Source organism: Passer montanus, unplaced genomic scaffold (assembly GCF_014805655.1).
Source record: "Passer montanus isolate IOZ18808 unplaced genomic scaffold, ASM1480565v1 scaffold35, whole genome shotgun sequence".
NCBI classification, from domain to species: domain Eukaryota; kingdom Metazoa; phylum Chordata; class Aves; order Passeriformes; family Passeridae; genus Passer; species Passer montanus.
In genome coordinates, this window is record NW_024368263.1 from 5,762,855 (window position 1) to 5,785,462 (window position 22,608).

Sequence of the window (22,608 nt, forward strand, 5' to 3'; positions counted from 1 at the left end):
GTGTTACTTATTTAAGGTCTCAGGTGTGTTACAACCTGAGAGGGGAGGATAGGGAGAACTGCAAAAGATCCTTATGAAGGATCCAGAGGGCTGGGGGAACAAACCTGGCCTGTGGGTAAAAATAAATTAAAATCATTACTTATGATACTTTCAAATACATAAATAAAAGAATCAGCAAATGCCATTTTCACAATACAAGCCCAAATCAGGATTAAAACTGTCTCTAAAGTTTCTCAGTCATATGAACTGGTTAATAGCCATTATTTATTAAATTATATTATCAACTGTTTTAGCACCAAGATTTTTTCAAGACTGTTGATCACTCAAATCATGCACTTGTATTACTATCCCTCTTGTTACCACTATTTTATAATACCTCAATAGTATTTTGCTTCATAAATGAGGGGAAAATATAATGCATTTTTTGAGCTTCTTTCACAGGGAATCCAAAGACACAAAAAAGGTCTAAGGCAGGAGAAACAACCATCACCTTAACTGGAAGAAACATTTATCTGCCAGAGGCCACTGTCAAACGTGAAATCCCTTGGATGGTTCTCAGGAATAGCACACTGATTAAAAGCCTCCTCTTTCTGTACAGCTGGGGCTCAAAGCCTCCATTTCTCCAGCAGGCACTGCCACTGTGTTCTCCTAAAAGTTCTTTCTAATGGAAAGGGTAAATATATAATTTCCATTTTAGCTGTTACTTAAAACCTTTCATATCAGTCAGTACAACACAAGAGAATGCAGAGCTGAAAGGCCAAGAAGGAAGTTAGAAAAGACTAATGGATTAAAGAAGGAAAAAATGTGGGCAGAGAAAAAAAACCCCAAAAAACCAAAAGATAAAAAGGGAGCCAGAAAACTGAAAACTAAGGGAATAGGCAGATACAAAAACATGCAATGAAGATTCAGGGGTTTTGTGTATTTTCTGGCTGGGGGGATGTTTTCCCCCAGTACCAAGGACATTTGACTGACGTACAGACACCTACAGAAACACTTACCAGCACAAGAGTCATTCACTTTTTCCCACTGCCAAGAACAGTTTTGTGGGAGACAATAATCTGTTCAAGTATTTCAGCAATTGCTGAAGGGAATTTTGCACTAGTTTTTGAAACCTAGGAAATGCAAACTCCTCAAACAATGTTTACATGGGGGAGAATGCACACATACTTGTACAAAAATAACTTGACAGCAGCTTGGCAGAATCCCAACCCTGTGAGCCCCATATGAAGGGATCTTAGAGCATTTATCATAATTGCACAGCAGCAGTCCAGGCCAGAATACCAGACCAACAAGTTCTGGAAAGAACATCTTTATGCAAGAGCATCAAGTTTGATTTTCCTATATTCCCCTGAGTTTTGTTACAGATTAAGTCTTTAGCTGCCTTTTGAGAGGATCTAAGCTGTCCAGTACTCATTTTGACAGATGTAAACAGAAGATAGTTGTATGAAGTGGGAATAATAACTCGCAATCTGCTAAATCACATTACATTATGTTCCACTACAACGTGGGCAGAGCTGAATTGTAAACTCCTGAAGCATTTACATATTAAAGACAATTACTTTGTGTGTTATGAGCAAAAGAAACATTCATCAGGTCATAAAACCCATTAATCTACATTTATGCAGACTTCTCTGCACTGTTCATTTCTTGCCTACAGCCATTTTCATAAGATGTAACTTCTCAATAAAAGCATTAAAATATAATTTAAAGGTTTCTGAGCAAAAGCTGACATCTCAGAAATAGCCTAACACAGAGGCAGCCTAACATTTGCACGTGGGAGTAGCAGGTAATTCAGTTGGGCAGACAGGAGTGTTCAGTCTGAATTCACTATAACCACAACTCGTATCATTCACAAAAAAAAGGGAACACCAAGGTAGAATAAGGGCTAGACATACAATTACCACTGTTATGCAACAAAAGTAGAGTTTTATATTCTGTTTTTCTAACTTTTCTGTTATCTAAAGACACATGAAATTAGCCATCAATACACTATAGATTCTACAGTATATACCCATCTGAATTTAAATTCATGAAACCTTTGTGCTGTTGCAATTGGGGATGCACCTTCAAACAGCTCAATTTAATATTTACACAAATACAAAAAATGCCTCCACAGATACTCTCATCAGCATGTGATATCAAGTGAAGGTTATACCACCAGCACTCAGAAATGCTTTGCTGCACATCAGAAACCAGTAGATGTTTTTATTGCTTAGAATTCTGCAATTGGGAAAATATTATTTTAATTAATCACAGATAGAGATTAGGAGGGCAGCACAGGGACCAGAAGCACTGAAGGAACAGAGGGGTTGGGTGGATCACAGCTGGACAGGCAGCAAGGTGACACACAAAGTGACAGCAAACTTCCAATATCTCAACAAGTGGAGGACAGAGAGCAGGTAGGACAAACTTTCATTCAAAACCCAGCTCTCAGACCCATTTTGCTGAACCATGATTTCTCCTCACATTTCAATTAGCTCATGTTTGAGGACGACCCATATGCTCTCCAACTCTCTATGCTCCACTTGAACACAATGCTTTAGTCTCTGCTTATGAACAGAGCAGACAAACAAATCACTGCCTAGACAGCAAAATATCCCAGAAACAAAATACATCTCCCAAGACACAGCTTCAAGCACAAATGTTATTTTACACACTCAACTTTGACACTACTTGCTCTCAGTATTTCAGCTGGATCATTTCAAACCTATCACCAAAGCCATTTGTCCTTTCACTTTTGAAGAAATTCCATTTTCTACTAATCCTTAAAGACACTGCAGTCTTACATATTCTTGGATACTAAACCATTTGTGCCCCTGCCAAAGTGAGTTGACCCTAAAAAACTATTTACAAATGGGGATATTTCAGCTCATTTACACCCTCAGGATAAATCTAGTTTATTCCTTCTACCCAAAATAATGCACACAGACACACACACAAAATGCCAGAACCTCACCTTCAGTATTTCAGGTTCTTTGATGTCTAGAGCTCCTGTATTCCATCGCTTTTTCATGCTTTTATGCAATTTGAGATACTCATGAGTACGTGGAATAAGAAGCCAAATCACACAGACAGCTACCATAAATCCAAGGGCCATTCCAAATAAAAGTCCACTTAAATAGCTAGGGAGAGGGATAATAAGGTAAGCATAGACTAACAGTATTAATAAGTATAAAGTTTTCACTGGTATTTCAGACTGTTGCACATCCAGATTATTTTCATCTTCACTACTGAGCATAGTAACAGTTTCCTCAGTCATCTCAGGCTCCACCACAGTTTCAGCAGGTTTATCAGTTTTGCTTTCTTCCTCTAGCAAGAAAAAGTCTTCGGAATACAGTTCACAAAACTCCTCATCCTCCCTGCTCACTAGTGCAGACAACAAACATTTTTCAAGTACAAGTGAAGGTTTTGACCCCACATCCTTTGTGCTTGCAGACTGAGAGCTTTTGGTCTCCATCTCTTTTGCATGTTCTTCTGCCCCTCTTGACTGATCACTCGTAGTCAGGCTCAAGTCACCCCCAGAGAAATCCCCTTCAGAATCACACTCCTCCTCCTTAATGCTGTAGTTGTTATTGCTTTCCAAATGGCCATTCAAACTGGAAAGGTTTGAGAGTTCTGAAGCACTTGAAGATAAGGCTTTGGGCCTGTGGCTACTACTTTCATCACCCATTATTTTGCTGAGCAGCTGAAGAGGCTCATAGATTACCTCAGAAAGGCGTCTCTTCGTATCTTCAATTTTAGCCTCCATTTCAGGTACTTTAAAAAAGGAACGAGTGTCGGAGGGGGATGTTAATGGAGAGGAGGGGGCAGTTTTAGAATCACCACCTGTAGCTCGAGGTTGAGTGAACTGTTTGAACAGATGCAAGTTCAGTTTCGAGTCAGGTGGCCTGTAAGACACAGCTTCAGACTCCTGTTTAGAAGTGTCTGTAGACAGAGATTTCACCAAGGTTTTCATTAAGTGTCTATGTCGCATCGGTGGGGTGGGTTCTTTTGGTTCCACTTCTGTTGAAAAGGACTTGACTAACCCCTTAAAAGGCTTTGAACTAGAAACTGTGGATGATCCACTAGAGCAGGCAACTGATCTGGAAGGGGATGAGGACGGGGAAGACAGACTGGATTTCTGTTCCACAGGTGGTGCTGCTGCACCTGATGAGCCGAACGTGTGACATGAGTGTGACGATGGAGACAGGACTGGTGGCACTGCACTGAGTACTTGGGATGGGGAAGGAGAGTCCAACAGCTTTACAGTTTGTGCAGCTGGCAGGACTGCAGGCGGTGAGGACAGCGGTGATGCAGAGTTGGCCACGTTAAGCGAGGTAGCTGGACCAAAAAGGTCATGGCCGGTATGCTCAAAGCAGAGGTCTTCCTTGGCTTCAAGTGCTGTTACAATGCTTTGGTCATCTAGTTCCTCATCAAGAAACTCTTTAAACTCCTCTTCCTCCTCTTCTTCCTCCTTCCCAAATGCAGAGAAATGAATTGTGATGGTTTCTCGGGAGACAGATCGTTGGACCTGCACTTTTGGTGTTGACTGCTTTGAGGACATTTCACCAGTTTTGTCTGCATGGCTACTGTTCCGACTTGTCATTGCAGGTTCCAGAGATGTGTCAGAGTCTGGGAAGAAAACATAACACCACATTAAATGAATTTTGCCCTGCTTCAAATACCCTTATTTTCAAGCATTAAGTAAACACAATTTTACATAGGAAAAAATCCCAAACCAACTCACACCAACAAAAAAGAAGCAGGAGATGCCTATGCTGAAAATCACATATCTAGGTTGCTGTGTGCCACTTAACATATTTCCACATACCACAAAATGGCAATATTAAAACACACCAGGCTGTTAAAATTATCTTCAAGTGCACTGAAATTACAGTTCATCTCTGAAGCACCCCCTTTCTATTTTCCCTGGCAGATGTACCTCTGAGTTCCAGAGCGCCATCCCACCCCAACACACTGAAATTCTTCACTCCTAACTCGCAGTCCCTTCTACATGCAATACTTAATGCTTTATACCTTATAAATAAAGGTATAAAACAATTTGAAACTCAAAGCAAGGTCAGAAATATGTAAAGGTCATTGTGTGGGGAGCACATTATTTAAGCATTTTATTGACCCATGAAAGGGAATTTAGCATATATTTACATGGAGAGGAAATAACATGCATTTAATCCAAAGCACTGGTGACCACAGACAGAGATGGACCAGGAATTACAGGATTAGCTCTGCCTCTCCAGCTGGGAGGCAGCACTTTATCTCCACTGCCAAGACAGCGAGTTTACCACTTCAGTAACCGAATTATTTTTCAGAAGCTGTTAAAATGCTGTAATCAAACTGTCAAGCTGAATTAATGCGAGGCCTTTGCTGACGTTTAAAGAGCAGTTCAGAAGAATGATTATGTGGTGGTGAAGAAATTGCACTTCACAAACAGTTGTGATATCAGATTGTATTATCCTGCAAGCCAGTGCCACCTGCTCGGCATCATCATCCTACTCAAGGCTGTAGCCCTTTCTACTTCCTAGCAGAGCTGCTCATGTAAACATTTTTTAACCTGTCACTAAACTAAGCAGGGTTAAACGTTTTAAAACAGCAGATCTTTGCTACACAGCTTATTCAGAGCAACTATCTGTCCACAACTTCCTACGCACTATAGTTGTCCATTTTATGGCTCCTAAATTGTTGACAATTCTTTGTTTCTTTGAGTATTTGTGAACTTCCCAAGCATGCTGTACAGAAGGAGATGGATATTAACCTGCTTCAGGCAAAGCCTTCAGAAATTTCATTTTCAGGGTTTGGTTGTTTGGTTTTTTTACGTCTCATTTCTGTTGCATGTGACAGTGAGCTACTTTGGGTTCAAAGGACCAAAAGAAACATTCAGACCCTGGTCAAGCTTCCACTTGACATCTCACCCTTGCTCTGATGACTGCTTAGGAGACAGAAATTCTTTCTAAAGATCACTTCTGACTTCAGCTTTTATAATGGATGTTTTCTTCTGTCCTCCCCAAAATCCATTTGGCCCATTCCCAGCATTAACAGAGAGCTCCTTTCAGTGATGGGGATGTGCCTCCAGCCCACCTGGGGCTCAGCAGGTTGCTACCTTTCTTACTACATCTGTGGATCAAGTAGTTATTTACTCAAATATTAAGAACCCTCAGTTACCTGAAGTTTACACGTACACTTATCAGTCACCTGTATGTATAACTTGGTGAGTGCTAATGTTGGTAAGAAATCTGGTCTCTCATTTCCCAGTTGGAACACACCTGGGAACCACCAGCAGGCAGAATCCATGCTTGTGTCTGCTGTCCACCATAGACATGGCTCCATTTCACATGGGTCAGACTGCAAATTACCAGAGTTGTTGGACAAACATACCCAAATTTATTTTGGAGAGGGGGAAAAAATACTACTGGACAAGATATGTATCCAACCTCATTTCCACAGTTCTGGGCCATCAGCTATCACACATGTTTAATATTTTGGCCCAGTTGTGAAACTGCAAAACTAACACACCAAAATTTGAAAGTACAAAAACCCTACACATTTTCCAGGTCACTGAGCCATCACAACACTATACACTAAGGAAAGAAAAAACAAACTAACATCAAAACCCCACAAATATAACAACGAAATCCCCCTTGCACACAATGCTGCTGGCATCAGTTTGACCCTTTCTTTTCTGCTGTTCAGCCTTAACCATTTATTAATAATCTATGAAAGTGGGAGAAAAAGATTAGCAATCCCCCCACCCCAATGGCATTTTCACTGTGGCATTTTGTACCAGCTAGAACTTCATGGGTTTGGATAGCTCTTTAGCACACTGTGTTTACACTGAACATTAATTAGCTGGTGTTTAAACACCAGTTGCCATGCTGTGCTAATGCAGTGCTAATGACCTGAAACAGATGAACTTCACTTGCACACACCAAATGTACTGAAAAGAGATTTTACTGCTTACTGAACAAGCAAGACTTTCTTAACATCATGATTAACTTAACAGAGAAAGGAAGGAAATTCTTGATTAACCTGTATTTGTCTACCTCAAGCACGTTACTGTACCACAAATTATGTCCTATAAAAGAGCATGTTTTCAATCCATTCCTGAACACAATCTCTGTTTTATTGTGGAGGATTTGGGCTTTTGTTTTGTTTTTTCTTCCCAAAGCAGATGCTGAGAAGTTTTTCCTTGACAGCTCTTTCTGTAAGTGCTAGGTTTTGATAAAGCTATTTCATCAGGCTCTTGAACCACACATTTTTACCCCTTAAATCATTTTAACAGATTCACTTCTTACTCATTTCTGGCGACATTTTTTTTCACTCATTTTCCTTCCCTTGCTCCTCAGCACCTCTCCCAGCTGTCTGAAGACCTGATGCTCCAGCCTCACTATCTAAGTGGCACAATTCCAAAGTGATTGTATGCAGATTATATTGGTACTTGCAGAAACACAGGTTTTCACTGGCCCTTCTTTTGAAGGCCACACTGTTCCCCATTCTCTGGCTGCCTCTTTAAGGTTCTTCTGTTGATTCTGAAGATGCAAGGAATCAGTTTTATTATGTGGCAGGCAGATCTGACTAACAGTCTTCCATCCTCAGGCTTCAAATGATTCAAAACATGAACTTTTACCCAGAAGGGAAGAAGGCTGCTCAGAAAAGAATTCCTTTCCCCCAGAGGTTTGAATTTTGAATGCTGTTGCAGGGTGGAATGAGATAGCTGCCAACCAACTGCTGCCATTTCCACTTCTGACCTCAAGGCACTGCATCCCCATCTCCCACAGAGGAGCAGTTTATAATCCTCACCTACAGGCACTGCTTTTAAAGCTCCAACAACAGGAAACAGCGAGCCAGGCAAACAGGGAGTGCAGCTGCCTGGGACAGACATTCCTTGCCCAGCCCTTTCCTGTGAGCAGGGAGGCAGCAGTGCTGCAGCTGAGGATGTCTTTGCCTGGGTGACAAGACATCTCCACCACGCTGTGATGCACCTGGTGACAAACAGGGACACCTAGGGAGAGGCCAGGTGTGGGCTAGGCCATGACACCTCTTGTAAGTGTCACTGCAGGAGCTGTGCTCCTTCCCAGGAATGACTAATTGGGAGTTCACAGAAGAGCCAAGCACCCAGCAGCGTGTGCTTCTGCCCAGCAGCATAAACACCCTTCTGCTCCCTCCTCCTGCCGTGGACAAACACACCCCACCCTTCTTCAGCTGTGCCCCAGAAAGCACCTGTTCACAGCCCTGAGAAAACACAGTCCATCCAAGAGCTTAGAATTACCCCACCAACTTTATAGAGCAAAGCAATTCTTTTCATATTAACAATGTAGAAAGCGATTCAAACAACAAAGCAGCACACTAGGAACTAACTTAAAAGGTCAAAGTTCCATATACCACACTTAGTCATAATCATTTAGCTCGAGAAACAGGCTGGATTGGGTAACTAAATTCACATGCTTTGCAGCAGCCAACTACTCCAACCACATTGCTATTGCTTATTACAACATCTTCATGAGGGGGAAGGGGTACAGAGTGCACTGTATTAGCAAAATGCTTTCAGAAAAATGTGCAACAAGGTTCAACATTTGTATTTTTGTTGCTACTAAACACAGACCAAAAAATGTGTTTTCCACAAAACAAATTCCTTTCCTCCTAAGTAAAGGAAAAGCCTCACAGGTTATTAAACAGCACTGCAACACTTTCCCCTGTATCTGTCAGTTGCACCAGAAGAACAAGTCCTAAGTGCTGTTCAGGAAACAACCAACTTCACAACTGATAATGCTACAATTCAACTTCATGCAGACTGAGAAACATCTTTCCCTGTGAACAGCTGTGGCACTGGTTATGCCTCTGCTTTCCCCAGTAACCCTTCTGGGCCATCACTCATCCAACAGGCAGCTCCTGCTTTGGCAGACGGGGAAAAACACCCAGTTGTTCTTTAGGATTCATGGGGCCTTTATTATCATTTTGGATTACATGATAGTAATTTTCAAGTGTCAGACTCAAAACAGGTAGACACTTCATACTCTAAATCTACCCTCCATTTGGCAGGAAGAAGAAGCAGTATATTTGTTTTAGACAATGAACAGCACTGCAACACTTTCCCCTGTATCTGTCAGTTGCACCAGAAGAACAAGTCCTAAGTGCTGTTCAGGAAACAACCAACTTCACAACTGATAATGCTACAATTCAACTTCATGCGGATTGAGAAACACCTTTCCCTGTGAACAGCTGTGGCACTGTTATGCCTCTGCTTTCCCCAGTAACCCTTCTGGGCCATCACTCATCCAACAGGCAGCTCCTGCTTTGGCAGACGGGGAAAAACACCCAGTTGTTCTTTAGGATTCATGGGCCCTTTTTTATTTTTTTTGGATTACACGATAGTAATTTTCAAGTGTCAGACTCAAAACAGGTAGACACTTCATACTCTAAATCTACCCTTCATTTGGCAGGAAGAAGCAGCAGTATATTTGTTTTAGACAATGTCTGCAGCCTCCTTATGGAGTGAGAGATTTTGTATCAACAGAACCAGGACCCCACTAACACATTACAGCCATGTTCCAAACCAGGCCAGCAGCACATGAATCTTTCTCAGACAGGGAACACCTACACAAGGCAAAATGATCTGAAATTCATATTTGCTTCCAGAAATTCTAGATTCTGTTTGATTTACTAAAGATTCAAGCAGTATCTGCCTTCCAACACTGAGATATGTGGGAGAACTGCTGCAATTCTTTGTACTTAATTAAAATAAGTAACAGAGCTCTCAGCATCAGACCAAATTTTCTGTTAAGAGCAAAAAGTCTTCATTCCAGGTCCTTCAAAATGAAGCACAATATTAGTGAAAAGTACTGCTTTGTCACAGAAGTAAAGCCAATTCCCATTTAGCCCAGAATGCCCTCCCTGAAGCAGAGAGCACAGCTGCTGGGACATTGTCTGTCACATGGACTTCATCTCATTCAGCAGATCTATATCATAAAAGACCAAAAAATGAAGGGATACAAAATGCAAAATTCAACGTTCTTTCCTATCCCCATTCAAATTTCTAATTATGATCAATTAAATTCCCCTGGCATCTCCATGAGTTAATGTATTCCATAGTTAACATCTATTGTTCCTTTTACATCCACTAGTCATTACTTTTAAATGAACTACAGAGCCAGGGTTGGTAATTACTGTCACACAATAGCCCTGTGAAACCTTCCTGTCAGGGATCCAGTTACCCAGCCTGGAGATAAGGCTTTAGAGCTCAGTTTCCATCTGGAGCAAGAAGGAAGTTCCCTTCACTTTCCAAGTTCGTGCAACTGGATTTGAGATACAGAGGTGGGGGGTGAAGAGGGAAAAAACAAAACCAACAAAACCTGTTTTAAATCCAAGGGCAGAAGTGAAAAAGTTGATATCAATATCAAGTACTATTAAAAGACTGTGTTTTAAATGTGTTGAGCAGAAGCCAGTCCCAGATCATGGCCAAAACTGATGGGGCCACCCACCATGGATCACAACACACACACAGCACATACCCTGACAGAGTAACCCAGGCCAGCACAACTCAGCTGGGTGAGAGCTGAAACACCTCCAGCAGGAGCTCTCTGAGCATCATTAAAAAACCCAAACATTTTTGTGCAAATGCTTTCAAGTTCAGAAAAATTTGAGTAAAATAATCTTCCTTTTAGTTTACTTAGGAATACTTAAAAAGAGAATCCTAAGCAAAATTTTAAAGTTTTGTCAATGAGATTATACATTTAATGAAAATTATAAACTTATCAAAGAGAAGAGTAAGAGTCATTTTAAGTCCAGGACAGATAATTCAAGTAAAATTGCAATGGTAAATAAGGAGTCTTCAAAACTACTGGAATTTTGTTGCAGACAAAGTTACTGAAATTTTGTTGCTGTTGCTGAGGTCCCCAAGCTTGTCTTTACAACACTTCAAGCAAAAATTGTTTAATGTTAGCTAAGCCAATATTCTATATTAACATCTTCCCCAAAGACCTAAGAAAGGTCAGATACCATGTTAGTTCCTCTGCCTTTACTGATAAAAGAATAATTATTATTTCCTATTCTCCTTCCATGACACACCACTTAACTAAAAACTTTAAAAGCTGCACTACAGTCCCATTTTAAGAAACACAAAAAAGCTAAGCAGTTAAAGGTTCTCCAGAAACTCAGAAAAATCTAATTTCTTCTTATTTAATGATTTTCTGAAGGCTGAAGTGAAGCAGCATTTTAAAGAAAACCAACATTTTCCCTAACAGGAGAAATAAAAGAAGCTTTTAGGCAAAGCTCTGCTCTTTGGAACAGATTCAAACTGCATCGGAGTATAATTATATTAAAGAACATTTACTCCCAGTTGGCACAATAAGAATGAATAAAAATTCTAGTACATACATAATACTTTCTCCATTCACGTGTTCTCCTCCTATGAGCTATATTCTTGTTTATCATTTGTAACTGCAAGCAACAGATAGCACCCTTTTCTTCCAAACCACTCCACATTAAACAGTTCAAAGGGATCTTTCATTAGTTTCCAGAACAAAATAAAATAGTAACAAACCACCACCATATCTCCCCCCCACCCCACCCTCCATCACAGATTTTGGAGTTTTAGTAACTTCCTATAACATATATTGCTGTCCTTAAAATTATGCTAAAATATAACAGGTAGCTAGTTGCTGGCATCAAAATTACCTAAAAAACTAATTTGGCCACAAGTGAGAAGAGAAATGCCCCAGAAAAAGACAAGTTTACAGACCTAGATCTGAAATTTCTGCAGCAAGGGATTCAGAAATAGACACATTAAAACAAGGGCAAGCTCAGAGCCAGCTAAAGCCAGCTTTTCCCACTTTCCTCAAGCTGCTGGCTTCTCAAAACCCCAACAATGGTCTTACAGTTCTGAGCAATAAATATATAACTGCTGCTTTTGCTCTCTTCTAAAGGGGAAAAGAGTCTACATCAGCATCTTCTGGTGCTGCACAAGTTCTGCACCTCAACAGAACATGGTGGATTTCTATAATAATAAAGCATCAAAAGTTTACACGTAAAAAATGACACCCTGTGGAAAGAGTAAATGGTGAGGTTAAATTGTGCAGAATTGTAACTTGCTCTCTTATCTCAGTGAAAAAAAAAATCACCTCCTCATTAATCTGATAAAAGATTATCTAAAACCTCTGTGGATTTGTCCACAGCTGAAAACTCTGCCCACATCTGCGATTAAATTAAAGGTCACTATGAAATCTTTAGGGGAAATTTTGACCGAGTGACTTAGAGAAAAGCATATTTCCAAAATTAGGTAAAAGAAGGTGCCCTGAATCCTAAATTTAAAAAGGCTTATCAGAATTGTCTTGCAGGCTCTTTTTTCCCAGTGCAAATGCACATCAATAGGTAGAACTGCCTACAGATAGCAAGTGAGCATTCAGAGACCTCTTAACATTTACATTCATTTCCCTAACAAAAAAATTACAGCACTAGTCCCAGTACCTGCCAAGGTAAAACAAGCATCACACCCCTTCATATGAAAAGGTTTTAAAAATAAACAGGTTTGTCCACATGAGGCTGAACGCAGATACACAGAGGAGCAGCACCAATTAGTAACTCAACCTCTAGGTCCCCATGTAAAATGTAGTTATGAGAGATTATTAAAAAAGGAATGGCATCTACAGACTTACCCACAGGTATCTAAACATCTTTTTTTTTTTCCAGGGGATTTTTAATGATCGATCAAATTTCATATTTCTTATGTACAGCCTTCATTTTAATTTCATGTTCTGCAGAGGATTAGCATGCAAGGTGCCTCATGGCTTTTTAAGCTGACAGGACAAAACACAGTACACAACCATGGATTCCTTAGGTCTCAGAGTTGTTTTCAAAATTACAGAAGGGGATATTCTCTGGTATTATTAAATAGCACTCAAACTTTTAATACCTAGAAGCATTTAGTTTCAGACCTAGCACATCTCTAAGAAGGAAGGTAATAAAATAAACAATTAGAAAGAACAGGCAAAGATCTACAGACCAGGCAGCTGGCACAAACCGAAACAAGAACAAACCAAAGCAGGGCTATTTTCAGAAACCTTAAATTGTCTAGGGAAGGGAGGAGGGCTACATTTAATACAAATAAAGTATTCATACCTAACTAGAAAGGCAGTTGTACTTAATACATGAAAATTAATTATCTGAAGGCACCTGAAGATACAGAGCAAGCTGCAAAGATTAACATTGGAAACTGCTGTTAGAGGGCACATTGATTACAGCTGTTCACCTCCTTGCATCTCATCTACCCAAGGAAAAGTGTCTTTGATAAATGCAGAAAATGCATTTATGACAGATCAGGATTTCTCGGAAGCTTCTGCAAGCATAATCCCCACAAGGTCCAAAGGACAGGAAAGGCTAGGAAAAGGCCAATAAACAGGACTTCAAAACATGCAAGTCTTATAAGAGCTGCCATCAAGTTTGAGTTAGGTGGGAAGAAAGTAATTCAACCCAAAAGTCAAGCTTCTGTGCAAAGTTTCTTTAAAATAATTGTTCCCAGCACCTAAGAGAAGCAGTCCTGCCAATCAGTCCATGCCATGCAATAGTCTCTCCTGTCACTGAATTCCATGAAAAAATTAATGGAGAAAGGTATTAACAGCATTTCCTGCTACCTGGAAACTGCAAAAGAAACATAAATTAGCACCACAAGAACAGAAAAGCTCTTTGTGATCTAATTTTGGAAGAAAATGGTCTAGAATTCCAGATTTCTCTGAAAGCCCTGTGCAGGTAATCATGTTATTTTTAGTTTCAATATTATTAGGAAGGTTAAAAAATTTTGCTCTAACTTACCTGACTAGAGAGCAGTGTTCACACAGATTATGGAACAAGTAAGATCATAAGGAGTCACTAACACCTTGAAACAGCAACAGCAGAGACTGAGAACCACATTAATGCAGCTCTAGACTCACTCAGATTCCAGCAAGAACCGTGCAGAGATCATAAACTACTGATGACAGCTTCTGTGCATAAAATACTTAAACTTCTAATCCATAGAAAAATCCATAGCAGGGTAACAAAACAAACTCTAAAGAATCCTTGTCCTAAGAATAGCCAGAAAATAAAATGTCAGATTTGGAATTGGTGAGTACCAGACATTTCTCTTTCTGCTTAAGGCAACACTCATTCAGATTTATGTTCAACTCAAATATCTAGGAACCAAAATGCAAAAGTTCAGCACCACTGTGGCTTTCCAGCTGGAGGACAGTGGCGAGCACAAGACGACATCCAAGACACTGAAATGGAATCCAGATGGCCCCAAACGACCTGAATTTTTACCATGCTAAGGACAAAGCATTTTGCTTATTAAAAAAAGCCAAAACCCCAGCAAACACACAACACAAAACCACTGTAGACCCTCAATGAGCACAGATATTAAGTGAGGCTCAATAACCAAAAACCCTAGCAAACACACAACACAAAACCACTGCAGACCCTCAATGAGCACAGATATTAAGTGAGGCTCAATAAAAACATTAGGACAGCCAACTCAGACCTCCCCAGCTTCCCAACTGACTGTCATGACAAAGGCTCTGGGGAGCTGTCAAAAGTTTCTAGAGCCTTGCAACTGTTACATTTCAGTATCATCCCTCAATGACTAATTTTGAATTAAAGAGAGGCTTGAGCATTTTATGATTAAAAACACTGGACTATGAGACAGACACAAAAACACTCAAGTGCACAGGGCTGAAGCAACTATACAATTCCTAATTATTCTATTACAGAACATCCTACTACTTCACAAAATCCACATCACAAAAGCATTAAGGCAAAAAACAGTATGTGGCAAAAGCATTCCCATGTGTGTTTTCATGTAAATACATTTTCTTAGGTTTTCCACAGTATTTACAGAAACTCTAAGCATTTCAAGGTGTAAACTTGTTAATTGACAGACATTGGCAAGAATTTTCCCTGGACTTTGTAATTCAGAACATGAAAGAGGCCTTGCCACAAACAGCACTGAAATCAAAGGCAGCAGCCCCATCTGCATTCCCCTCTGTTTCTTGCATTACACACAGAAGAGAGCAGCACTCAATGAATCAGTGAAATATATTAAAGCTTTCTGGTGGTTTGGTTTCCAGTTGCTTTTCAGCTTTTTCCAGGAGCAATGGAGGTAACTCCTATTTCTAACAGCTGCAATACACTTTAATTGCAACATCTGACAGGTCAATTACAGATTGCCTGACCTTAACAGCTGCTTTACAGGCCTGACTCCCATTGAAACCAACTGAGTCAGAAAATTGTGAGCACCTCCCAAAACATATTTTTTTTATGCCTAATTGCTAAGAAACCATGGGAGATAGATGAAAAAAAAACAAAAAACAACCCAGCTTTGCTGGCATTCTGACTTTAAATGATCATTTCACAGGAACCTAAAGACACATATTGCTCCAAAGGAGAAAGAAGTCACTACACCGAGAGGGTAAAGTGAGGTCCTTGAGCATATGGGGATCCTTCCCACTCTGTTCTTCTCTCTCAAAATGTGGTACTGATAACAAGCCTGGAAGGATAATTCGTCATGTGAATACTCAAAACAAAAACAAAAAACAACCCCCCCAAAAAACCAAACCAAACCAAACAAAAAAAACTCTACCAAAAAAAGGCAAACAAAATAAGATTGGGAAGAACATAACCAGAGCTGTCCTCTCCTTTTTTCAGCAGAATGGATCTACCCCAACACAGTGCTGAATCAGGCAACCAGTGTGAAATTAAAGAAAAATACCAAAAAAAAGGCAAACAAAATAAGATTGGGAAGAACATAACCAGAGCTGTCCTTTTTTCAGCAGAATGGTTCTACCCCAACACAGTGCTGAATCAGGCAACCAGTGTGAAATTAAAGAAAAATAAAATTTTCCTTAAAAGGTTTAAGTTCATTAATGGTTTTCTGAACTTTTCAGCACTCCTTGAGAAGTGTCCTCACCCGTTACTCATTTTCTCTCAACCTTTGCTACTCTGTGGTATAATTCAGTCATAGACACAGACACAGGTCCTTAGTGGAAGGCAGACCTCAGGTAGACCAGTACAATGGGACTTCTGTAAATGAAATCACTCCTCCAAAACTCGATTTTCAGAGAGGCACATACTAAATTTTGACCAGCTACATAGGGAGCTGTAAAACACACACAGATCTCACTTCTGAGAACATTAATCAGCATAGCTGTCTCCAGGAGTTTCATCTGACAACTCCACAGGCTGAAAAGTAAAAAAGTCAGCAGGTGGGTGGCTTGTAGCAATACACACCAAAATTCACCAGTTACCTGCTGAATTCACAGTGCAGTATGAACAGCTTGGAAAAATTTTAATGAATTTTTAACAACTCCAGTTCTACTTTACATTCAAGATGTATTAATGCAAACTCTCTATTGTCATTCTCCTTTGCAGTTACTTCCTTGTAAAAAAAGAGCTGAAGTCTTCCCTTTCTTATCCTATATTTTTTATTCAATAAACAGGGATCATCAGTGTAATTTGTCCAGGAAATGCCTTCAACACCATAAAAGTTTCTACTACTGCATTTAGAAATAACTTCTATAGTCTCAACCAGCTAAAAAACAGTTAAGGGTGAAGGCACTCCCCTCTATGTGGGTTACATTTTGTGCACACACATGCACAGAAAGGGAAGTGTCATTAAAGCAGCTTCAAGGAAATTAATTTTAGGTCATCAATTTTAAGGTCTTGATTTGCTGGGAGATAAAAGAACAGCAAAAACCATCAGATGGATTCAAAAGGGCAAAGGGAAATAAGTGTCTTTGAGCCATATCCTGCCTTGTCCAATTACAGAATTATAGAGGCACAGGGCAATGTTGCTACATCCATGCTTAATTCATCCACCAGGCATTTGTTTACCAAAGAGAGCCAAGCTCTGAATTACAAGCACCATGAGCAGGTTTGTGGGTATGCACAGCACATACTGGTCAGGGTGTGGGTGTGTAAACGAGGCTTTTAATTGCTCAGAGAGGTCAGGGCTGAGAAGCCAAGCAGGAGTGGCAGCTCAGGCTGTCTTCCAGGATAAGGTGACAAAATAGTGAGGACTGCAGGATGAGGAAGCTGCTCCCATCCCTGCAGAGCTGCCTCTGCTGTGCTCTGTACAACAAAGGCCTTAGACAACACTGGTCACTCTTTTGAGGAAACTGAACTGAGCAGTGCAAGTGGAAATCTCTCACCTCCATTCCTCACCACGAGCTCCTCTCTGTGAATTGAGGAACAGCCTCCACACCCCCTCAAAAGCTCTCTCCATGAAGGATCAGAAGTGTCATGCCAACAGACAATCCCTTCTTCAGCAGCCCGAGATCCAAACAGACCACACAAACCAGCACTGATTTGGCTGGGGTTACTGGAGCCACTTCACACCTCACCCATTTCTGTCCACAAACACGTTTGCAAAACAGTCAGCCCATGGTATTTTCATTGGTAAATGCACTGCTTAGAGCTGGATGGAAGAAGCAGATTAAAAAAATGTATCCCAAGAAAGCAAAACCACTCATGGGGCAGCACCACTATTTACTCATTTTTATAATTTCAATTGTGAAGTTTTAACATGGAAGAAAGAATGATAGCTAGGATATAGACAGGATTTAAAAGTAAAACTGGAGAGTTGGCCCAACCAACATGTTCATAAAATCTGCTTAATACTCCAAAACCATAGCCAATGCACATCTCAAAGCTGCATGACAAAAGAAATGGAGAGCCACACAACTAAATGTTTACACTTTTAAATACAACATACCTCTTAGTGCATCTTTTCAGCCACTCACAGAATTTTCTGAAACTGTCAGGCACTGCTTTCAGCTTGCCTGAAATCTCTCAGCAGTGTTAAGGTTTCTGGGAACACTCAACCTGTTGTGAAAAAGGGATTGATAAAAGAGAATAAAGGGAAATACAAAGTAGAGAAAGTTTGTATGCACAGCTGGTCTGTTCTCCATCCACATCTCTGGCTACTCGCTAAAAATAACATATAAATAGGAGAGTAACACTTTTTTCTTTTCTATAAAAATACTTCTGTAAAGTTGTCACGCATTTGCTCAGGTTTATTCAAAACCTGGCAGAGCATTTTTTAACCAGCACGCTTCTGAGTTGACAGACATTCAGGATTATCTCCCCCTTAGTTCTTTCTACTTCTCCCAATTCCTTTGTTTAATACTTCAAGTTAAGTTGAAAAGGAAGAAGTGTGGAAATGATTAGACAAAAAGAAATGCTACTGAGGAGGTCCTACAAAGATAAGCCTTATCAAACGTCACAGCAGTCCAAACAAGTCCAGAGTTGTACAGATCACTTTCATTTCCCACCAAAGTACATTTATTTATGTGACCAATCCCAAGTATTACACAAGAGTACCAGGAAAAAAAGTGAAGCCACTGCGGACAACAGGGATGACAGATACACATTAAGCAAGCAGAATGGCAATGCCCAGCTTGGAAAGCATGCAGAGAGAATTTCCACCCTGCCGTGGCCACAGTGGGCAGGGAGATGGGAACAAGGAGAGGGAGGTGACAGCAGGCAGGGCTGTGGGAGTGCTCTGCAATGCTCTGCTCCTGCATCGCTCCTGGCGCAGCCAGAGGAGTCTGGGAAGGATCCCTGGCAGAGCCCAGCACAGGCAGGCTCGGCACACCTGGGGCTGCAGGGGCCAAGGAGGCAGAACGTGCTGCAGCTCGCAGGCAGGAGACAGCCAGCACAACCCAGACAACTTCCACGCTCTCTCCATGTCACATGTTTGGTGGCATTTCCTACACCAGCTTCCACAACACAGGCGTGTGAGCACCACCAGCTCCTTCCCCACACAGAACCCTCATTCTTCCAGCCTGTCTGGGCTCATAAAAACAGTTTTCTTTTCTCAGTCTTAATCCTGGCTTCCAGGGAAACAGAATGTTTTTTACATCTCTCTATTTAATTTCAGATCAGTACTTTACTGCAGCTCATGAGAGGTCACGCTCACATTTCACTCCTCTATCATCTGCTTTGAAATTCCCAGTATCAAAGGAGTCCATACCTGTCTGCTTATAATTTTGTAGTCCTATTTTACAACTGAAGTGTAATTTAAACAAAACACGTGAAATCCGGAGTAAGCTCTGAAGTCTTGTAGCTCTGCCTTGTATTTCCACTATTAAAACCCAATATAACAATTTTTTAGATCAAACAGATCCCTTAAAAGAGCTCTCCAATGCCTCAATAACCATTTCCATACTCTTGAAAGAGATCCTATTCTAAGCTTGAGCATCCCATCTTCTTACAGCTCCAGGACAACAATCCTGCAGGACAAGTAACACAGTCACAGCACTAAGGGACATTCTCCTGCAATATTCCTGTCATCCAACACCAGCAGGGTCAGAGAGCACAACACTTTATAAACCACTGAGACACAGCATAATGCACATTAAAGCCTGGTTCACACAACAATTCATTTCTGCTGCCCTCCTGGCCTTTATGGGGAAACACCACTGTTTACATGTTTATTGATCTTCTGTTATCCATTGTCCATCAGTCCTCTCCCTTTTAGAACCCCAGCTGCACTGGGTATTGATTTGGACTTTGCATAGCAGAATATCTCACCTCACTGTCAGGAGAGGAGAGAGTTAAATAGGAAAGACAATGAACAGAGAAGTAGGAGTTTTGAGGAGCAGAAAGGCAAGATCAGCGAATAAACCCTGTTTTATCATTATATTCTCATAGCTCTCCAAAGACACTAACAACTGGTTTCAACAGAGACAACAGTACCCAGAGAATAAACATGACTGGTAAATAACACAACACCCTGGAACTTCTCTCCTCCCAGAGGGTGAAGCAGGAAGAAAAAACACCAGCAAAACTTAGAGGGATTACTGCACACTGCAGACCCCTCAGTCAGTCTGACCTACTCTATCATCCAAACTTGCTCCTCTGCTTCCTTTCTCTCACCATTTCCAACAGAAGCAAGACTGGCTGTGGCTAACACAGGAGGTCCTCAAGCAATGCCTCTCAGATGCTTCAATTGAGCAGTTTCAACTTAAGACACTTGGTTTGTATTTTTCAGAGATACTGGTCATCAAGGAGTCCATTAAAGGAAATGATGAAAGAGGCAGATTCTGCATTCCTGAACTGGTCTGACTGGGAGTCCTGCACTACACTGGTTGCATTGTTACTGTGCTGACCAAGGAAAGGAGATTTTGCTCTGTATAGACTCAAACTCATGAGACCAAGTTAGCACAAGGCAGCCTCCAGTGCAAAACTCCAGCAAAGATTTATGTGAAAGAACATTAAAATCACCTTAAAAGACTTAAAATTCCATTTGTCAAGTACTTAAATACCTTAGGACCTGTGATACACAAAGATTGGCCCAAACCCAAGCAAATCCACTCACTTATAGCTCTTCTGAAGAGGATACCCCTTCAGTGCTGTCTCTGCAGATCAACCCTCATCCCTCACAAGGCTCTGAGAGAGCAGGGGCTGAGGCTGCTGGGTGAGGATAAATCCTCCCAGCCAATGCACAGCCTTCAGGTCCTGTTGTCCTAAGCTGGAAATGGGATTTTGATCAATTATTGTTAACTTTCTGCCTTCAGACTTCTATGCTTGCCATGTTAACAGAAGCTTTATAGAAGCCGACCTCCAAAAAGAGATAATTCACAATTCTGTCAAGAACAGCTGAACATATATTTTTATGATATAATAATTGGGATTTTTGTCCAGCAAAGATGATTAATTCAACCCCTTGCATTACAAACCCCCCCCCCCCAAAAAAAAAAAAAACAACAAAACAAACCCTTTACTTTGTGAATCTGAACCAGTTAGCACAATCCTCTACAATAAGGAGTGGTACATTTTTTTTTTGGTATCAACAGTTCTGACATGATATTGTTCTCTCAGCAGCTCAATGTTCTACCCTCCTCCGCCTCGAACGCACAAGACATCCTTTCAAGTGTCCACTTTGCATTACTTAAAAATGTTCTTGCCCTTTATCAGGCACATGTGGCACCCTTGTGCACTTCCAGGGTTGGTTTCTACTCTGAATACATCTCTTCTAATACAAAGTACACACTCATGAAGCTCACAGTATTAACTCTTATCTTTTTTTCTCTAATCTCTAAGCCTACATTATGCTCTCATTTTCCAGCATACATTGTCATCTGATTGTTTCATTTAGGGCAGTAAGGGTTTCTAGAACATGAGGCCTTTATTCATGGATAAACGTTTTAGAGCACACTGAATTAGCATTACTACTGTGGACATCTGATACCACAATTTCTAGCTTATCAAAGGAAAAAAAATAAAAATCCAGAGATTTGAGGGACTTTTCCAAGCTCCAAGACTGTGTTTAAGACCGGAATTTACTTGCTCTCCCCTTCTTTTGGAACCTACAGTTTATCCTAATAAAGTCTTCATTTCTCCTCAGCTCCTGGGCAGGGGTCAGATTCACTCTGCACACTCAGCACCACAGTTCATTCATCTCACAGGCAGAAACTGGCTAAAGCTCAGTCCTGGAGAGGACAGGGGAACATGTCCTTATGTATGGCCAGTGCCATGCCTGTGACTGGTCACCTTCACCCACACAGTGTAACTCTGGTGGCCTTTCAGATGTGCTACAAGAGAAACCTTCTGATTTCACCACAGGGAATTGGTTCAGTTGGCACAGAACGCAGGGGTAGAGCAGCACAGTCCCCAAATGGATCAACTAAAAAGCTGTTTGAATGCCACAGAGCATCCTCAGTCCTCTAGCTCCATGATTTTAAATGTATTTCAGTTATATTAGCCCTTTATTTGCTAAGTGTGTTTCATTATCTCCCATTACTTTGTTTACACCTCCCATAACAGAGAAATTACTGGCATTACCCATTATGTCCAGGCTTCCTGCTCCACATTCTTTACTTTGAAAAACAGCTGGTTTAGAAGTTCTTTAGTTAGAAACAACTAAGCATTTGGTATTAAAAGCTGGAGTCTTAAGAGTTGTTATCACACAAAAAGAAGCATACAATCAATACACACTATTGGGCCATGTCCTTCTTCAAGTTTTAGCTCTGGATTTTATTAATTTATTTTTTCCTGGAATAGGTAATTTCAATAAGTTCTTTGCACAGACCAGAAGTGTTCACAAGAGAAGTGCTCAGCTTTGCCAGTACAACTCCCAGGCCATATCATACCCCAGCAAACTCCAGTGTAAGACATCTCTGAGCACAGAATCAACTTCTTGGTCTTCTACTCAAGGGAGAAAGCACCCTGCACTGCTTTAGAAACACCTCAAGCCTCAGCACCTACTTGGACCATAATTAATATGAGTAGCAATCTACTCTTAATCACAGTAGTAATCTCTCACAAATCATAAAACAGCATCACATCAGAGTCGTTGAAAGTCAATTTTAACATCTCAAGTCACTAGTTTAGCATTTTATGTTTAAGATAAAGTCCTTTTACCTCTCACTTAGCACACTTTCAGTTCCAAAAAAATCAAAACAGAGTACTCATGCTGCCTGAATTTTATTCAATTTAGGAATATTAAGTTATTTCAGCACTAAAAAGACAACATCTTCTTGCAATCATAGACATCCCTGAAATTGTAACCCCTTATTTTTCCTGAGTCGCACGGGTAATATCATCTTGAAAGAGGAGTATGACAAAGCATCTTAACAAAAGATAATCTTA

At 40.6% G+C, this 22,608-nt stretch overlaps 1 protein-coding gene across 3 annotated transcripts in view; it reads right to left on the reverse strand.

Annotated features, from left to right (window-relative positions):
- TEX2 (testis expressed 2) overlaps positions 1–22,608 on the reverse strand; it is a 46,072-nt gene that overhangs the window by 22,620 nt on the left and 844 nt on the right. For 2 of the 3 annotated variants that reach the window (XM_039715860.1, XM_039715861.1), the window contains exon 2: positions 2,957–4,611. In XM_039715860.1, coding sequence (XP_039571794.1) covers positions 2,957–4,585 — 1,629 coding nt within the window. In that variant the 5' untranslated portion in view covers positions 4,586–4,611. Of the gene's footprint in view, positions 1–2,956; positions 4,612–17,728; positions 17,839–22,608 lie in introns of all 3 variants that reach the window. The other variant, XM_039715862.1, reaches the window with a different exon arrangement.